Source organism: Staurois parvus, unplaced genomic scaffold (genome assembly GCF_062004578.1).
Source record: "Staurois parvus isolate SC_StPar_1 unplaced genomic scaffold, SC_StPar_1.0 ptg001918l, whole genome shotgun sequence".
In the NCBI taxonomy this organism is placed as follows: Eukaryota; Metazoa; Chordata; class Amphibia; order Anura; family Ranidae; genus Staurois; species Staurois parvus.
The window spans coordinates 498247-518915 of record NW_028319714.1 but is presented as its reverse complement, the minus strand read 5'-3'; the positions used below and the strand labels follow the sequence as shown (position 1 = coordinate 518915).

Here is a 20669-nt window from a genome sequence, read left to right as displayed (position 1 = left end):
TGCACAGCGCTCTCTATTTCATGAATACTTCTGGGTGTGGGAAGCATGACGCACATGATGCTTGGTGACAAACCGCTCAGACACCCAGCACTGTCAGACAGGGGTGAGGACAAAGTATTGATCCTTAGTAAGTTCCGTGTTGGGAGACTGCATTACTGACTTAATCTGGTCATTGAAATGAATTGACATTCGGGCGCTAAACGCACATAGCGTGATTGAGCGATTAGAAGCATTTAGTGTTTTTTTTCTGCCAGAACTCTGCTGCTCCTGGACGCACTGGCCATGGGTGTTTTTCTGCCTCTAAAAGTTTGTGTGATGGACACATAGGCTAACATGGACATATTGGCTAACAAGCAGGGGAGTTTAGAGGCAGGAAAATAAACTACCAGATTTCCTTAGGAGCAGCTGTGAAAAAATATCCAGTGTGCATGAGGCTCAAGAAAGACCACTCCAGATCATGTACCTTTAGGCTAGGTTCACATCTGTGCGGGTGCGGATACGCACTAAAATCAGTGCAGCCACATCACATGCACAGAGGAATGCGCACCCGCGGGCGGGTGCCTGTAGTTCAAATGGCCTGCCGCCCGCACTGGAAGACGCAGCCGTACTGGGAACCGAGGTTCCCGCGCGGGCTGCGTTTTCAGAAGAAGTGCAGGTCCTTCTCTGTGTGTCAAGGGGCACGGGAGTCCATTCAAATGAATGGGATCTTGTGCCCACGCAAAGCGCAGCCCGCACAGCCGCATATATGTACCTAGGGTTACCGCTGCTGGGTCGCATATATGCGGTACGCGATTTGCACGGGCACGAGAGCCCATTCATATCCTCAGTGATACCCCACGAGGTGAGATCTTCCATGGAGCCCCAGTCCCAGGGACACAGAGTCGTCTTTAGCCTCTTTCATTTTATAACAATTGCTCCAACAGTTGATCTATTTTCACCAAGCTGCTTGGCAATTGCCCCGTAGCCCTTTCCAGCCTTGTGGAGGTCCACAAGTTTGTCTCTGGTGTCTTGACAGCCCTTTAGTCTTGCCCATGGTAATAGTTGGCGTCTGACTGACTGTGGGGTGGACAGGTGTCTTTAAAGAGCTCAGACAGTTGCTACTAAGATAGATTAATGAGTGGAGTAGAGGTGGACATTTTAAAAGGCACAGTAACAGGTCTTTGAGAGCCAGAATTCTTGCTGTTTCTTAGGTGTTCAAATACTTATGTTCAGCAGTGCAAGACAAATAAATTCTTTAAAAATCATACAATGTGATTTCCTGAATTTTGTTTTTAAATTCTGTCTCTCAGAGTGGGAATGCACCTACAATGTGAATTTCAGACCCCTCCATGATTTCTAAGTGGGAGAACTTGCAAAATCACAGGGTGTTCAAATACTTCTGTTCCTCACTGTAAATGTAGTTTTAAAGGGATCTAAGAAAACCAAATTGGGCATGTCTAAATGTTATGTGTGTGTTAAATTTAGAATGCCCATGAAAAAGCTAGTGGGGAATAAAAATAAGTGCAGATGACTCCAGCCAGTAAATAGGGGAAAGTGTCCTGACAGGTCTATTTTAGGAAGAAGGAAGTCTTGGCTCAGTACATTGCCAGGAAATGTTCCTAGAGCTGCTCATTTAAGTCTCCTAGCCATTTAAATCTCCTTATGTGGGCCCGCCTTTACAACAGATGTAATGCGGTTAAAGAAAGATGACATGGAAGAGTAGAAATTTTCCCCTCCCTCCTTATCAAGGTTTAATTTTCTGTTTGAAGTGTTTAAACCTTGAGCACTTTCATGTTTCTATAGCATCATGGTACTGTCAACAATGGCGGCCAGCATACAAGATCGAGCAAAGCCTTAACTGCAAACCCTGAAATCACCAAAGTTGCTGACCAGGGCAATTTTGATATTTTTTATATACCTTTTTGTGCTAGAAAGTTACATAGAACCCCCAAACAGTATACATTTTCTGAAAGCTAAGGCCTTGGAGAATAAAATTGTGGCGGATAGGGGGTGGACTCACTTTTGTTGCCAGCGGTTTAGACATTAATGGCGGTGTGTTGAGTTATTTTGAGGGGACAGCAAATTTACATGTTATACAAGCTGTACACTGACTACGTCACATTGTAGCAAAGTGTCATTTCTTCAGTGTTGTCACATGAAAAGATAGAATCCCCCCTTCGGTAGTCTTCCAGGGGGTGAAGACCCGGATGAATGCTATGTTGTTCAATGAACAGCTGTTTAGCATTCTTTATGATTCTCATTGGAGATTCCTTAAGGTTTGGGAACCTTGGATACGTTATTCCTTGCCATCCCTGCCTCCTACTAGTTATGGCCTCCTATAGTCGCTGCCTATGCTAGCCCCGGATCCGTGATCCCTCTAGTTGCCCTTCTTTCATGTTTTCTTTCGGATTCCCTTTTGTTTTATTTTCTTTTTCTCTAACCTTTTTTCTTTTCTTTTTCCGATATTATGTTGGATTTCTGCTGCTATTTGGTTCGGCTTTTTGCCGTCCGTTCTTGATGTCATTGGACTTGGTCAGTCGTTATTTGACTAATACAAGTCAGCCGGATGTCTCTGTTTATGTGTTATTGTTCTGCTCTGCCCCCGCGAGGGCAGATTTTGAGCTTGTTATATTCTTAAAAACAAAAAACTTTCTTAATAAAAATATTGAAACAGAAAAGATAGAATCAAATATTTACAAAAATGTGAGGGGAGGACTCACTTCTGGGAGATACTGTATATTTCAAAGTCCCTTTAGATAAATAATAAAGGGAGAAAGATAGGTGTAGCGCTTTGAATCAGAGTGCAAAAAGAATACTCAAAAGGTGTATATGTACATATATATGAATATGAGTACAATGATAAACAGTGCGCTAATCAATAAAAGTGTTTAAAGCACACACACAGTCCACATCCCAAATCAATGGTGGTAGGAAGGGTGAAGGGAATCCTAGGAGCGAATAGAGTGCGCACTCACCAGAAGTGCGTAAAAATTACGCATGTAGAGAGATAAACTCCTAAGTATGTCTCTGGCATCCAGGCTCTGGTCAGATCGCACTCCACACCATCCTCTATGGCACCGCGAACCGCAGTAAACCGGATTCCCCAAATGGCAAGGGCGTCAAAGGTACTCCTTAGTCCAAAAAAGGCACTGTGGGAGATGGTGCTCTCAAGGAGAGCCCAATGAAGGACGCCACATAGTGTAATACTGTTTGACTGGAATTTATTGTAGTCAAAGCAAGTAACAAAAAATTGTACTGACCATATAAGTTGGCCACATATAGTGGCTAGATGTCCATGAGCTGTAGCCCCCCCTGACGCGTTTCGTGCGATGCACGTTATCAAAGGGCGCAGGGCTTACAGCAGGACATCTTACCCCATCTATATATGCACAGGAATGGCAATCGCGCTAATCGCGGCGGCCATTTTGCCGGCGTTTCGCGCATGCGCAGTACATCGGCGCCATTTTGCCGTGGATCAAGGGAGAGTACAATAGTTTCCCCTAGTGCCCATTAAAAACATACAGGGCGGCACTGTATTACAGATAGGAGAAAACCGAATCTCCTGTTTATCTGATAGTCATGGACACAAATACATGACTATATATATAAATTACTATTTATTATATAAAGTAAGCTATTGAGGGGGTACTGGTTACATATGAAGAACCATCTTCAAACAGAAGGAGTAATTAGTTATAATATACTAATATTATGTATATGCATATGTAAATGCATGTAACCAGGTTTGTTAAGTAACAATTGTTTAATAAAATTGGAAGCAGTCATTTTACATTTAGCTTACCATTCAAATAAAAATTCATTAATAATAGCATAAATTTATTTTGCAAAAAATTACTGCGACTTAATAAATAATTATAATAATATAATAGTGCGATGGCCATTTCTATTGCAATAAAATAGATGTAAAAATGATATATTTAAAATCTCATATATTTTATTAAATCTAAATTAAAAACTAGGTCAGCATAATACATCCAAAATCAGTACATTTCATATGGTCAGAAGAAATCAAACATCAATATTAGTACATGGTAATAAATATTGTACTTAATAAAACAATCTAAGAACATATAAAATAGAATAGAATACGCAATGACAGGTGTGGTGATATTTAGATATTTAGACACTACCAACCACATTCAGTATATGAGTATCATAAATACTAGGACCATATAAACGCACATTAGCTGTCATCAATAAAACAATTTAAGTCAAATTCAATGTTGTGGCCATTAGGGTGTAGAGAACCAAGTTCGTATATCCACTTAGATTCTAGTTGTGAGATCGCTCTTTTTTTATTTTGTCCTCTCCAGTGTGCGTTTATAATTCCTATACCCATAAATATTAATGATGATGGGTCTTTGTTGTGGTGCGTTTTGTAATGGAGGGATAAAGAGTGATCTTTAAAGCCCTTTCTGATGTTGTTAACGTGTTCTTTTAAACGATCTCTCAAACGTCTGGTTGTTCGTCCTATGTATTGTAAGTGGCAAGGGCATTGTATTAGATAAACGACATATTTACTCGTGCAAGTAATAAAGTCGTCAATCTTAAAAATTTTACCATTTGCTGTAGACTTAAAGCTTGTATGCCTACTAGTAAAGTTACTGTTAGTGCAGGTCATACACTTTCTACATGGGTAGAAACCTTTCATTTGTGGAAAAAAAGGAGCATTTAAAGGAGGGTCTAGAACATTTGGGGCTATTCTATTCCCCAAGGGAGTGGCTTTCCTAAAAGCGATCTGTGGTTTATCTGGTAGAAAACGTCTTAAAACGGGGTCTGACATTAAGATCTTCCAATTATTACGAATTATTCTAGTAACTGACTTATGTTGGATTGAATAATTTGTCACAAAGGGGCAAACTTTCTCTGGCCTCTGATTGTTATTATTCTTCAGCATCTGATCTCTATTTGAGTCGCCTACTTGTATCATGGTTTGTGTCAAAGTATTTTCATCATATCCCTTTTCAAGGAACTTAGTTTTAATAATGGCAGCCTGTTTATAGTATGTATTAACATCAGTACAGTTGCGTCTAATTCTGGTGAACTGACCCTTAGGTACATTCCGCAACCAAGCCGGATGGTGACAGCTTTCCAAGGGAATGTAACTGTTTCTATCAGTTTGCTTAAAAAATGACTCAGTTATAATTCTTCCTTCTAGATTTATCAAAGTCAGGTCCAAAAAATTAATGTTCTCATGACTATAGTTAAAAGTAAGACTAATATTAAAAGAATTAAAATTAAGAGTAGTAAAAAAATTTAAAAGTGATTCTTCATCGCCATTCCATATGAGGAGGATGTCATCTATGTATCTCCTGTAAAAGGAGAGTTCGGGCCAATCCCTAGCATAGATGACATCCTCCTCCCACCTGGCCATAAATAAATTCGCCAGGCTGGGGGCGAATTTCGCCCCCATCGCCACTCCCTTAGTCTGTAGATAGAACTGGCGATTAAACCAAAAATGGTTCTTTGTCATTGCGAATTCTAAAAGTATTAAAATAAAATCTTTCTGTAAAATAGGTATATCGCTAAAATCATCTAAGAAGAATCTCACTGCTTCCATACCATCCGAGTGGTTTATATTAGTATATAAGGAGGCTACGTCAGCTGTAACCAAGAATGTATCCGAATTAGTAGAAATATCTTTAATATCTTGTAGAACCTGTTTTGTGTCTTTAAGATATGCTGGCGTTTTCGTCACGAGTGGCTGTAGGAAATGATCTATATATTTACCTATCCTGGCTGTTAGAGATCCTATGCCGCTTATTATTGGCCTCCCTGGTGGGTTAAGTGGATCCTTATGCACCTTAGGCAATATGTATAAGATAGGAAGCCTCGGAGATACAGGGCATAAAAATGCTTTTTCTTTCTTACTTATAATATTGTTTTCATATCCCCTTTGTATTATTGACTTGAGTTCTTTCTTATATTGAACTACTGGGTTTTTAGGTAGCGGTAAATACGTATCTCCATCGCTGAGGATATTCTGGACTTCTTTGATGTAATCCATTTTATTGAGGACAACTACCCCTCCCCCTTTGTCCGCGGGGCGGATCACAAGGTCTTTCTTCTCTAATAATGAGTCAATGGCTTTACAGTTAGCATCATGTTTATTGACTTTCTTAGTTTTCAAGGTCTCTAGGTCACGTAAGACTGTGTCCCTAAAGGCGTTAATATAGGTGTTATTTTGTGGTGGAGGGTTGAAAAGTGACGGATTATGAAGATTAGAGTTAATAAATCTACCTTGATTAAAGGGAATTGGGGGTTTATTAAAAAAATATTTCTTTAAGGACAGTTGACTTACGTATTTCCTGATATCAACATATGTTTGAAATTTATTGAGCGGTTTATTAGGTGCAAATTTCAATCCTTTATTTAATAATTTAATTTCCTGGATAGTCAGAGTCTTATTGCTCAGATTAAAAATCCCCATATCCTTTACATCTTTCTTTTCTTGAGGTTTGTTGATCCTCTTGCCTCCCCGTTTACCTCTTCGGTGGCACCTCTTTTTTGTGCCTTGTTCTCCCCTAAAAAATTAACCTGAGGTTGATTCCTATTGGGCTGTTCAATATGGGCTTGTTGTGTGTATGTCGTCCTATAGTCAGGTCTATTGGACTGAGGTGCTGGACCATAGTTCGTGTTTCTCCACGTAGAATGGTTAGGATTCCTCATATTGTTTCTAGGTGAGGAATAAGGTCTGTTGTTATATGCCTGTTGGGCCTGGTTAGGCTTAAAGTACTGGCGACTTTTGTTTTGGTTGTAATTATAATTATGATTATTTTGATAATTATTATGATATTCAGGTCTTGGATGCCAGTCCAGGTTGCGAGGTCCTATGTCACTGGTACCTTCTGCCAATAAAGGGGCATAGCCATTCTGGGTAGGGATATTGTACTGATAGTCTAGTCTGGCTGGTGATTGAACCTGATTATTAAATCTAGGTGATGGGCCCCTTTTTTGCCATGGTCCTTTTCTGAAATTTAATAATCAGGTTCAATCACCAGCCAGACTAGACTATCAGTACAATATCCCTACCCAGAATGGCTATGCCCCTTTATTGGCAGAAGGTACCAGTGACATAGGACCTCGCAACCTGGACTGGCATCCAAGACCTGAATATCATAATAATTATCAAAATAATCATAATTATAATTACAACCAAAACAAAAGTCGCCAGTACTTTAAGCCTAACCAGGCCCAACAGGCATATAACAACAGACCTTATTCCTCACCTAGAAACAATATGAGGAATCCTAACCATTCTACGTGGAGAAACACGAACTATGGTCCAGCACCTCAGTCCAATAGACCTGACTATAGGACGACATACACACAACAAGCCCATATTGAACAGCCCAATAGGAATCAACCTCAGGTTAATTTTTTAGGGGAGAACAAGGCACAAAAAAGAGGTGCCACCGAAGAGGTAAACGGGGAGGCAAGAGGATCAACAAACCTCAAGAAAAGAAAGATGTAAAGGATATGGGGATTTTTAATCTGAGCAATAAGACTCTGACTATCCAGGAAATTAAATTATTAAATAAAGGATTGAAATTTGCACCTAATAAACCGCTCAATAAATTTCAAACATATGTTGATATCAGGAAATACGTAAGGCAACTGTCCTTAAAGAAATATTTTTTTAATAAACCCCCAATTCCCTTTAATCAAGGTAGATTTATTAACTCTAATCTTCATAATCCGTCACTTTTCAACCCTCCACCACAAAATAACACCTATATTAACGCCTTTAGGGACACAGTCTTACGTGACCTAGAGACCTTGAAAACTAAGAAAGTCAATAAACATGATGCTAACTGTAAAGCCATTGACTCATTATTAGAGAAGAAAGACCTTGTGATCCGCCCCGCGGACAAAGGGGGAGGGGTAGTTGTCCTCAATAAAATGGATTACATCAAAGAAGTCCAGAATATCCTCAGCGATGGAGATACGTATTTACCGCTACCTAAAAACCCAGTAGTTCAATATAAGAAAGAACTCAAGTCAATAATACAAAGGGGATATGAAAACAATATTATAAGTAAGAAAGAAAAAGCATTTTTATGCCCTGTATCTCCGAGGCTTCCTATCTTATACATATTGCCTAAGGTGCATAAGGATCCACTTAACCCACCAGGGAGGCCAATAATAAGCGGCATAGGATCTCTAACAGCCAGGATAGGTAAATATATAGATCATTTCCTACAGCCACTCGTGACGAAAACGCCAGCATATCTTAAAGACACAAAACAGGTTCTACAAGATATTAAAGATATTTCTACTAATTCGGATACATTCTTGGTTACAGCTGACGTAGCCTCCTTATATACTAATATAAACCACTCGGATGGTATGGAAGCAGTGAGATTCTTCTTAGATGATTTTAGCGATATACCTATTTTACAGAAAGATTTTATTTTAATACTTTTAGAATTCGCAATGACAAAGAACCATTTTTGGTTTAATCGCCAGTTCTATCTACAGACTAAGGGAGTGGCGATGGGGGCGAAATTCGCCCCCAGCCTGGCGAATTTATTTATGGCCAGGTGGGAGGAGGATGTCATCTATGCTAGGGATTGGCCCGAACTCTCCTTTTACAGGAGATACATAGATGACATCCTCCTCATATGGAATGGCGATGAAGAATCACTTTTAAATTTTTTTACTACTCTTAATTTTAATTCTTTTAATATTAGTCTTACTTTTAACTATAGTCATGAGAACATTAATTTTTTGGACCTGACTTTGATAAATCTAGAAGGAAGAATTATAACTGAGTCATTTTTTAAGCAAACTGATAGAAACAGTTACATTCCCTTGGAAAGCTGTCACCATCCGGCTTGGTTGCGGAATGTACCTAAGGGTCAGTTCACCAGAATTAGACACAACTGTACTGATGTTAATACATACTATAAACAGGCTGCCATTATTAAAACTAAGTTCCTTGAAAAGGGATATGATGAAAATACTTTGACACAAACCATGATACAAGTAGGCGACTCAAATAGAGATCAGATGCTGAAGAATAATAACAATCAGAGGCCAGAGAAAGTTTGCCCCTTTGTGACAAATTATTCAATCCAACATAAGTCAGTTACTAGAATAATTCGTAATAATTGGAAGATCTTAATGTCAGACCCCGTTTTAAGACGTTTTCTACCAGATAAACCACAGATCGCTTTTAGGAAAGCCACTCCCTTGGGGAATAGAATAGCCCCAAATGTTCTAGACCCTCCTTTAAATGCTCCTTTTTTTCCACAAATGAAAGGTTTCTACCCATGTAGAAAGTGTATGACCTGCACTAACAGTAACTTTACTAGTAGGCATACAAGCTTTAAGTCTACAGCAAATGGTAAAATTTTTAAGATTGACGACTTTATTACTTGCACGAGTAAATATGTCGTTTATCTAATACAATGCCCTTGCCACTTACAATACATAGGACGAACAACCAGACGTTTGAGAGATCGTTTAAAAGAACACGTTAACAACATCAGAAAGGGCTTTAAAGATCACTCTTTATCCCTCCATTACAAAACGCACCACAACAAAGACCCATCATCATTAATATTTATGGGTATAGGAATTATAAACGCACACTGGAGAGGACAAAATAAAAAAAGAGCGATCTCACAACTAGAATCTAAGTGGATATACGAACTTGGTTCTCTACACCCTAATGGCCACAACATTGAATTTGACTTAAATTGTTTTATTGATGACAGCTAATGTGCGTTTATATGGTCCTAGTATTTATGATACTCATATACTGAATGTGGTTGGTAGTGTCTAAATATCTAAATATCACCACACCTGTCATTGCGTATTCTATTCTATTTTATATGTTCTTAGATTGTTTTATTAAGTACAATATTTATTACCATGTACTAATATTGATGTTTGATTTCTTCTGACCATATGAAATGTACTGATTTTGGATGTATTATGCTGACCTAGTTTTTAATTTAGATTTAATAAAATATATGAGATTTTAAATATATCATTTTTACATCTATTTTATTGCAATAGAAATGGCCATCGCACTATTATATTATTATAATTATTTATTAAGTCGCAGTAATTTTTTGCAAAATAAATTTATGCTATTATTAATGAATTTTTATTTGAATGGTAAGCTAAATGTAAAATGACTGCTTCCAATTTTATTAAACAATTGTTACTTAACAAACCTGGTTACATGCATTTACATATGCATATACATAATATTAGTATATTATAACTAATTACTCCTTCTGTTTGAAGATGGTTCTTCATATGTAACCAGTACCCCCTCAATAGCTTACTTTATATAATAAATAGTAATTTATATATATAGTCATGTATTTGTGTCCATGACTATCAGATAAACAGGAGATTCGGTTTTCTCCTATCTGTAATACAGTGCCGCCCTGTATGTTTTTAATGGGCACTAGGGGAAACTATTGTACTCTCCCTTGATCCACGGCAAAATGGCGCCGATGTACTGCGCATGCGCGAAACGCCGGCAAAATGGCCGCCGCGATTAGCGCGATTGCCATTCCTGTGCATATATAGATGGGGTAAGATGTCCTGCTGTAAGCCCTGCGCCCTTTGATAACGTGCATCGCACGAAACGCGTCAGGGGGGGGCTACAGCTCATGGACATCTAGCCACTATATGTGGCCAACTTATATGGTCAGTACAATTTTTTGTTACTTGCTTTGACTACAATAAATTCCAGTCAAACAGTATTACACTATGTGGCGTCCTTCATTGGGCTCTCCTTGAGAGCACCATCTCCCACAGTGCCTTTTTTGGACTAAGGAGTACCTTTGACGCCCTTGCCATTTGGGGAATCCGGTTTACTGCGGTTCGCGGTGCCATAGAGGATGGTGTGGAGTGCGATCTGACCAGAGCCTGGATGCCAGAGACATACTTAGGAGTTTATCTCTCTACATGCGTAATTTTTACGCACTTCTGGTGAGTGCGCACTCTATTCGCTCCTAGGATTCCCTTCACCCTTCCTACCACCATTGATTTGGGATGTGGACTGTGTGTGTGCTTTAAACACTTTTATTGATTAGCGCACTGTTTATCATTGTACTCATATTCATATATATGTACATATACACCTTTTGAGTATTCTTTTTGCACTCTGATTCAAAGCGCTACACCTATCTTTCTCCCTTTATTGATTATTGAAAGGTTTTTTGGTTACCTTTGTTTGGTGTTTAGCTGCTTACATTTACTTACCCGTAGCGCTCGCTATACCTTTGTTACACCCTTTAGATAAATGCTTACATTATTCCCACAACTGCTGGGATGCAGAGTCCACACAAGTACCACCAAAAGGGTGTTACAGCACCTGTACATGACAGATCACGTATGACCCAAAATTCTTTTTTCGGTCACTAGGGAACATTACGGGATGCATTAAAAATTTTAAAAAACATTCATAAAGGATAATAAAAAAATGGTCAGAAACGCATTAATATTTCCCGAGTTATTGTACCACAGCCCTTTCGCTGCCACAGCCGCTTTCGCATATTTTGCCCACGTTTAAAAAATGCTTTCAGGCCTGAAGATTACACAATCTCTGCAAACATTATATATTTTCTGAAAGCAGACACCCTAGAGAATGCAAAAGTAGTAGTTCCAATGTTGTATGTCACACGATATTATTGCAAAATGTCAGTAAAAAACACATTATAGTGAATTTTAGGGCAAATGCAACAAATCACCCAAAGTCTTGGTAAAATATAAAAGAGGTTGTGCCGAGTAAATAGATTCCCAATATGCCAAATTTTGTACACTTATAAAATGGCAACAAACTTCAGCACCCTATATTTTCTATAGGCAATGCTTCAAAAGCCCCTATAGGCCCTGACGTGTGTTTACGTTCGTACATGCGTATATTTAAGGGTGGGAACTCAGGTTTTTTTTTGGAGGATTTTATGTGTTTGGGTGTAACTATTTGACTATTTTTTGGCAATAAAATTTTTTTATTTTTTTTTAAATCACACAGCGAACACAAAGTTCTCTATGTGATACGGATATCCTGGGAGGCTGGGTTCATTGTTTCCGGTTTAGAGCTAACATTGTTTTCTTTCCCAGAATTGTTTACTCCCAAAAAGCTCATGGCTGGTGAAAGGGCTCTTGAAGTTTAGTTCTTGGGCCGTGCCTACATCAATAGGAACAAACGTGCCAGCAGCTGGTCCTGCATGAATTTTACAAGGCTGGTGATGCCACATGGAGAAACAGTAAGGTGGGAAATAGGGCGCGTCGGTGGACTATCCTGTGGAAGTATGGCAGGTGATGGATGGTGTGTAAGGAAACCAGTACTGAGTAGCACTTCTAAAGAGTGGAGGCAAACTCTGTGCAGAAGAAGGTGAAACAGGAAGGCGCTTCTAAGTGCAGAATTCCAGGTCAATGTTAATAAAAAGCGGTTAAAAACACTTACAATGTAGTAGTGCAAAACAGGCTCTAATGGGCAGCACAGTGGCTAAATGGTTAGCTCTTCCGCCTGGCAGTACTAGGGTCGCTGGTTCGAATCCCAACCACAGCACCACCTGCCTGGAGTTTGCATGTTCTCCGGGAATGCGTGGGTTTCCTCCAGGTACTCCTGTTTCCTCCAAAAGACATGCTGGTAGATTAATTGGCTCCTGTCTAAATTGTCTCTAGCATGTGTATGTATGAATGTACGTTAGGGACCTTAGATTGTAAACCCCTTGAGGGTTAGGGACTGATGTGAATGTACAATATATATGTAAAGCGCTTCGTAAATTGACGGCGCTACATAAGTACCTGAAATAAATAATGTAATCCGTCAGTAGCAGGTCTCAGTCCTCTGAGCAATTGAGCCACTGTGCCAGCGGTCCGAACAGAGCGGCGGCCATCTTTAACACCCCTCCTCAAGCTCCCCCTGCAGCTGCTGGCTGGCACAGCGGCTCCATTGCTCAGAGGACAGAGCCTTGCTACTGACGGATTACATTAGAGCCTGTTTTGTACTACTACATTGTAAGTGTTTTTAACCGCTTTTTATTAAATTTGACCTGGAATACTGCACTTAAAAGCGCCTTCCTGTTTCACCTTCACATGGAGAAACAAAATCTGCTTCCCTACAGTAAAGTAAAATGAATGAATATTGGAACTAGAGGGGGATAGGGAGGATTCGGGGGTGAACCTGCATAATGCTTGGACATACACTTAAAAAAAATAACTAAAACCAGCCTGTAGAGATGCTGTTCAAGGGACAAAATGTTGGTCAAATAACAAAACCAGACTTACAATCTTTATTTCTCTGTTTAGTTTACTCTACCACTCCCATTGTCATCCCATCGGGACACCACGGTTATTGGGATCGTACGCTTTAGTAACCTTTCTTGTATTGTTACTTTATTATATTTCAGAGAATACACACCAGAGGAATGATCTAAAATGTTACCTTTTAAAACACCCTAAGCTACCTTGGCACTAAAGGCGGGTACTACATAAGTGTTGTTTTTGTTACACTAGGAGCAGCGACAAAGGGCAAGCCGTAACTCCATCCCTGTGGACCTTTGTTGCAGCATTATCCGTTTCACTCAAGAAGGTCAATTTTAAAATCAGATAACTAATGTTTAATTTTACTGTTAAATTCAAGATCACTCACGTCTTCATTCCAGTCCTCTGCCGTCCATTCCTCAATAGAATTCCTCCACGCACCTGACAAATGAACAATAAACTACAATTATTACCAATCTCACTTGAAGCAAACAACCCTGATGTATATTCTGAGAATATTCTCACTAGACCTTCTCAGTGGATTTGCTTTAAAAAAGTCCTGGATTCTTTCTTGGATACACAGATACTAACATTTATAGGTAAAGATCCAGGGAATATCCGATTGCCTTGCCGGGGATCAGGAAGGAATATTTTCCCCTGCAGGAGCAAATTGGATCGTGCTTTGCTGGTTTTTTTACCTTCTTCTGGATCAACAGTGGGTGTAGGATTATAACTTTTTTTTTTTTTAATGGTTGAACTGGATGGACTTTTGTCTTTTTTTCAGCCAGACTAACTATGTAACTATATCCTCTGTGGCTTGGGTCAGCAATTCTGGCACATAAGGGCTCCTTCACAAAGGCCCTCAGCCCCATACAGTGTGAAGAGCCCTTTATTTTTCCGTCCTAGCTCTGAGCTGCGTGCAGGCAGCCCATATTAGTGAATAGACATACATTGGCTGTATGAACTCACCCGCACTGGTTAATTACCTGTAAAATATAAGGGGATATTGGAATAGTCACAATGATTTCACCAAGCACCCACCCAACCACCATTTTGTTTGTCTATATATTCCTACACACCAGTCACCTGACTCACAATAATGTAGTGTTGCCATTAACAATGGTACATTAGAAGAAGAGAGAAGTTTAGAAAAAGAAATAAGCAGAAAAACATTCCAGGTGACAGGGAAGAGAGTCGAAGAAGACAGCAAATCATATTACCTGCTTTAAGATCTGGTTACATGCATGTCATGTTTCACATGAGTGACACATGCCTTTAAGTGTTCTTTGTATTTTGTCTCTGCTCCTCCCTTTCCTTTGGTTTAGTTAATGCTGTATAGATAGCCCACCCCTTTTTCCCAGTAAGGCATTTCAGCTATAAGCCTCATGTCATGAAGCAGATTATGATCTTTTGACCTATCCAATGTTCATTGTTGTAAAATTCTCTCAGTTTATGGAATAAACTTGACAAGATCTACAATGTGTCATCTGATCGAGTCACTGCCTGTGTTATTCAACTAAGATTGGAGTTATCGCTATCTCATCACAACTGTAAGTTACAGAGATCACACTTTTAATGCTTCGATTAGAGTGACAGAACAATGCAGCTTGTCCATTCTGACTTCGTTGGGAAAGCACATTTTCTTTAAAAGTATTGAACAGAGGGCAAAGCAACATGTTCACTATAACAGCAGCCCCACCAGCAACACAAGCTTGCTTTTCCATTGCTCTTCCACTTTGCATGCAAAGATCAATGCAAAATTTCTGGTACTTCAAATTATAAAAGGGGCACACAACTTGCTTCCCCTTTCTCCCACCTGGCAGCACTGGTTCTTAGATACTCGGGCACCCAGAGCTATCGTGAAGCCTGTATGAGCTTTAAGGGGGCCATCGTTAAAGTGAACCTCATGCTTTGAGCTGCAATTGGCAAACCATAGGTTCACTTTAGGGAAAATGCCAGCCTGCACATTCATATGCCAGTCTGACAGTACCAGTATTTCTATTGACTCAGAGTCACTAAACTGCACCTGTCTCAGGTAGAAATATGGTCATTAACTAAAAACGAACCCGTCTGGTGCTGATCAGTAGAACTCACCGATCTGCTGCTGCATGGCAGATCAGGAGCCCCACACAGCCAATAAGCATCTGACAAGGCCTAGTATTCAATAAAGGTTTTACAAGCTAATTGTAGTAACAGGTTTAACCTGAAATATATATATATATATATATATATATATATATATATATATATATAAAAATAAAAATCTGGTCAAGTGAAACCAATTAACTTATGACTGTGTTCAAAGCAGCAGGTAACCATATGAACGCTGAACTTCAGATCTGAAGCAGCAGCTAGGAAGAGGTCTATGGAACAGCCTAAAAAATGGTTTCAGGAAGGAAATCTACGAGGTAATAAATATCCAACACAAACAAGACAGAGGGTCTTAAAAAAGAAAGAAAAAAGAAAAAAAAAACAAAACAGATAGTGAGGAAGGAAGAGGTGGGGGTAAAGCATAATAAAAGCTTACCAGTACCATCATCACCGTCGGTCTGGCCTGTTTCCCAAACGTCCGATTTTACTCCAAACCCATCATTGGTGCTGGGCTCCGTGTAATCTGCAGGATTGAATGTCCTAAAACAAATACAGGTTTCATTTTTATTTTTGCTTTCTTATGTTTTTACTTTGCCCTAATAAAAAGATGTGTGTTAATACTGTACCCCATGCCTTGTGCAGAAAACCTTCCCGCACCTCTGCCTCGTCCACGGCCTCCAAAGCCTTCAAGGGAAAAAGTATTCACAATAATTAACATGAAAATACTACTTTTAAAAGCAAGGAACAAAACACCAATTTATTTTTTCATATTTTAGTGACTCCAATGGCAATATCTCCCCTTGTTATTGTGCCTCTCCATCCCCTTCTGTAACTGTGTTACACCCCAAACATTTGGGAATGCTATATTTTGAAGACTCTACCAAAGGAGCAAGACATGTCTTGAGAAATCTGAAGACTACCATTTATCTCCTTCAGAAATTGCAATCTGCGTAGCTGTCACATTCTGACTCTGATTAACCTCTTCACGCCGGCCGCATGCAAATGTGTGGCCTCCCGGCGTCTTGGCCTTGATGCTGAGCGGCAGCACATTCGCGTGCAATTAACAAAAACATATGTGCTGAGAGTGCGTGCCCTGCGTGCTACCAGCACACATGCCCGGTACTCACGGAAAGGTTCCGATCTCCTGTTTCGACTGGAACCTTTCCCGATCATGTGATGACGAATCACAATAGTCACATGACCTTTAAACCCTGTCCCGGCTTCTGAAACCCTTAAAGTGCAGGGAGGACCCGGCGCCAAGGGATTAAATAATGACCCAGAAAAGCGTGCATGTAACATGTCAGACTTCTCTGCTCATTATATAGGCAGCACATGGTCCCTGTTTAGTAGTGCAGCACAGTGAGGGTACTTTATTGTTCAGGATCAGATGAGATAGAACTCCAAACCTACCTGTTTACAGTTATAGCAAAGAGGCTTCTAGCAGCTAAAACAGCACTGGCTGCACCCACATGTCTATCATAACGGGTTATGTGTACAGGATAAGTGAAGAGGCAATACCACAGTGCCAAAAATGTTCCACTATTGAGTAATTTACCATATTCACCTCCATTCAGAATACTGCAGGGGTAAAGCTGGGGATGGCAAGGATCTGCGTTTGGATGGTTCATGACCATAACACCATCCTAACACAGATGCATGCTCCATCTTGTCCCTCTCCTGCACCTGGAGGGGGCATTGACTCTACAGAAAGGCGTGACATTTAGTTACCAGAAAAAGATTTGGCCATTTTCTTTAACCCAACTCTGTATAAAACTGAACTTATATTTTAGGATCCATTCACAATTGTGCAGTGCAGTAAAATACATTTTAGCACGCATTATTGCAATGCACGAAAAGGAATTCATTGCAGTGCCACTCTTTTTAAATAACACCCTGCCACAGACGATGGCAAGGCAATGCAGTGTGCAGTTTATCAACTTTCGCTGCCAGCCCCTTCAAAATAAAATGCCTGCCTTAACCCAGCAACCTTGATACAAAATAACGCATTGCATTCACGCATATGCGATGACAAAATACAGATTTTTTTTTTTTTGTTTGCTTGAAGTCTTGAATTCCCATACAAGTCTATTGGAATGCAAAACCCACTTGAAGCAGGTCTAATGTGGGTCAGGAGGTGGTCAAATGCACCCATCAATAAATTCTGAATAATCTCAGAAAAGTCTCAGACTGATGACATAGAAAACTTTATGAAAATCGCATAGCTCAAAAAAAAAAAAAAAAAGTTTTTGCAAGTTATTTACCCCCAAAACAACGTGGTTTTGTCTTATAAGCCCTAGTTCAGACTGGATCGACTTTGAAATCATGCAACTTCACCTGGATGGCAGTGCGACTTCATAGATATCTGTGTTAATTCATGCACAGATGTCAATGCAAGTCGAACCCCAAATCAGGAATAATAATGCAGGAACTACTTTCCTATTTGGTGCAACTTTGACGAAGTTGGAGCCACACTGATCAGAACAGTTGCACCGACTATCATTTGCATGCGATTTGAACGGTCAAACCGCATGACAATTTGTATCAGTGTGAACCAGAGCTAAAACTGTAAAATTAGAAAAAATATCAACAAGTTCAAGAGAGAGTAACAAAGCCGTATTGATTAAATGTAGCAGAGAAAAGTCAGGGCTGTGTAAATCTCAAAACTGGCTGCAAATAAAACTTTGTATAATATACGTATATGCACATACATACAATGTACTGGGCTGATGATCACCTGTAATTAAACTTTAACCCCTTCACGTCAGTGCCTCCTGGCCCTTTAAGGGTTCCAGAAGTCAGGAGGCGGGGCAGGGTTTAGGGTCATGTGACGGCGTTCACATGACCGTGAAAGGTCCTGATCGAAAGAGAAGATTGGGATCTTTCCGTGAGCACCGGGTGTGTGCTGGGAGCACGCAGGGCGCGCGTTCTCGGCGCATATGTCCTTTTTGAATAGACCGCAAATGTGCAGCCGATCGCTGTCTAGGCCCAGACGCCGGGAGGCTGCACATTTGTGTGCGGCCGGCGTGAAGAGGTTAACAATTTTTCAGAGAAGGAATACTAAAAAAAGGGGATTTTATCTATGATTTATTAATACAGTTAAGGTTTGTACCTCTTCCACGTCCGCGTCTACCACGATCAGCAGGTCTGTCCCCAGGACCACTATCCACACCATTTTCTTCTGCCCTAACTGAATAAAAGAACACCATTAATGGAGATCCCAACAAATGTTTTGTATGCTTAAAAAAAAAAAACGAACAAAAAGAAAACACAAATGGCGTACACTCTCTTCCCCGACTCCCGCCTCGGCCTCGTCTGTTGGATGTTCCTCTACCGCGACTCACTTCTCTGTCCCCTCTCTTCTCTCTGTTTTCTTTGTTTTCTGAACTTTCTTTGCCGATTTTCTTTTTGCCCCCAACAGTCTCCCAGGAAGTCTGCAGTAAAGAAAAGTCTATTCAGATCAAATGCAACCAAGATCACTGCCAACCTGGAGAAGTTTTAACTGTCCATAAACAATACAATCTAAATATACAAAACTTCTTTACACTTATCAAAACTGTTTTTAAGAATTTTATGTAAAGTTTTTATTCACACTTTAAATTGTCATGTAACTTAGTTGTGCACTCCAAGAATATCCCCTGCTCGGCAGGATGCTAATGGATGAGTGGTTTTATTTTACCACCGCTAATCACAAGGCCTAACTAATTTTAAATTTATGTCTAAGTGTATAGGGTCTTGTATATTAAATCAGCTATCAATATACAGCTACTAGCAGATATACACATGCAGCACCACAACCCATGTATATTGAAATAAATGAATGAATGAAAAACAAACAATTATATATATCTCACACACAGTGGATATACAAAGTCTACACACCCCTGTTAAAATGTCAGATTCCTGTGAAATGGTTTTCAACATTTTTTACAAATAAATCTGTGAAAAGTGTGGCGGCATTTGTATTCAGGCCACCCGGAGTCAATACTTTGTAGGACCCCCTTTCCCTGCAATTCCAGCTGCAAGTCTTTATTGGGATGTCTCTTTGCACATCTAGAGAGGAACATTTCTGCCCATTCTTCTTTGCAGAATCGCTCAAGCTCTGTCAGATTGGATGGAGAGCGTCTGGGAACAGCAATTTTCAAGTCTTGCCACAGATTCTCCATTGGATTTAGGTCTGGACTGTGATTGGGCCATTCTAACACATGAAGATGCTTTGATCTAAACCATTCCATTGTAGCTCTGGCTGGATGTTTCGGGTCGTTGTCCTGCTGGAAGGGGAACCTCCGCCCCGGTCTCAAGTCTTCTGCAGACTCTAACAGGTTTTCTTCTAAGATTGCCCTGTATTTGGCTCCATCCATCTTCCCATCAACTTTAGCCAGCTTTCCAGTCCCTGCTGAAGAAAAGCATCCCCACAACATGATGCTGCCACCACCATGTTTCACGGTGGGGATGGTGTGTTCAGGGTGCTGTGCAGTGTTAGTTTTCCGACACACACAGCATTTTGCTTTGAGGCCAAAAAGTTCAATTTTGGTCTCCTCTGACCAGAGCCCCTTCTTCCACATGTTTGCTGTGTCCCCCACATGGCTTCTCACAAACTGCAAACGGGACTTCTTATGGCTTTCTTCCAACAATGGCTTTCTTCTTGCCACTCTTCCATAAAGGACAGATTTGTGGAGTGCACGACTAATAGTTGTCCTGTGGACAGATTCTCCCACCTGGGCTGTGGATCTCTGCAGTTCCTCCAGAGTTCCCATGGGCCTCTTGGCTGCTTCTCTGATGAATGCTCTCCTTGCCCGGCCTGTCAGTTTAGGTGGATGGCCATGTCTTGGTAGGTTTGCAATTGTGTCATACTCTATTTTTGGATGATGAATTGAACAGTTCTCCGTGAGATGTTCAAAGCTTGGGATATGTTTTTTTTATAACCTAACCCTGCTTTAAACTTTTCCACAACTTTATCCCTGACCTGTCTGGTGTGTTCCTTGGCCTTTATGATACTGTTTGTTCACTAATGTTCTCTAGTAAACCTCTGAGGGCTTCACAGAACAGCTGTATTTATACTCAGATTACATGACACACAGGTGGAATATTTATGAATTGTCACTAAAGGTGACTTCTGAAGGCAATTGGTTCCACTAGATTTTAATTAGGGGTATCAGAGTAAAGGGGGCTGAATACAAATGCACGCCACACTTCTCACATATTTGTAATAAAAATTTGCAAAATCATTTATCATTTTCCTTCCACTTCACAATTATGTGCCACTTTGTGTTGGTCTATCACATCCAATCCCAATAAAATACAATTATGTTTTTGGTTGTAACATGAAAAAATGTGGAAAA

The 20669-nt window shown here is 40.0% G+C and overlaps 1 protein-coding gene across 13 annotated transcripts in view; it reads right to left on the bottom strand.

Annotated features, from left to right (window-relative positions):
- The window catches only part of UBAP2 (ubiquitin associated protein 2), a 156083-nt gene that overhangs the window by 58251 nt on the left and 77163 nt on the right, over nt 1-20669 (bottom strand). For 7 of the 13 annotated variants that reach the window (XM_089664442.1, XM_089664440.1, XM_089664441.1 and 4 more), the window contains exons 5-8: nt 18440-18761; nt 15957-16014; nt 15767-15870; nt 13628-13680 (exon numbers count right to left, since the gene is read on the bottom strand). In XM_089664442.1, coding sequence (XP_089520568.1) covers nt 13628-13680; nt 15767-15870; nt 15957-16014; nt 18440-18761 — 537 coding nt within the window. The remainder of the gene's footprint in view (nt 1-13627; nt 13681-15766; nt 15871-15956; nt 16015-18439; nt 18762-20669) is intronic. The other 6 variants (XM_089664443.1, XM_089664437.1, XM_089664438.1 and 3 more) reach the window with 2 other exon arrangements.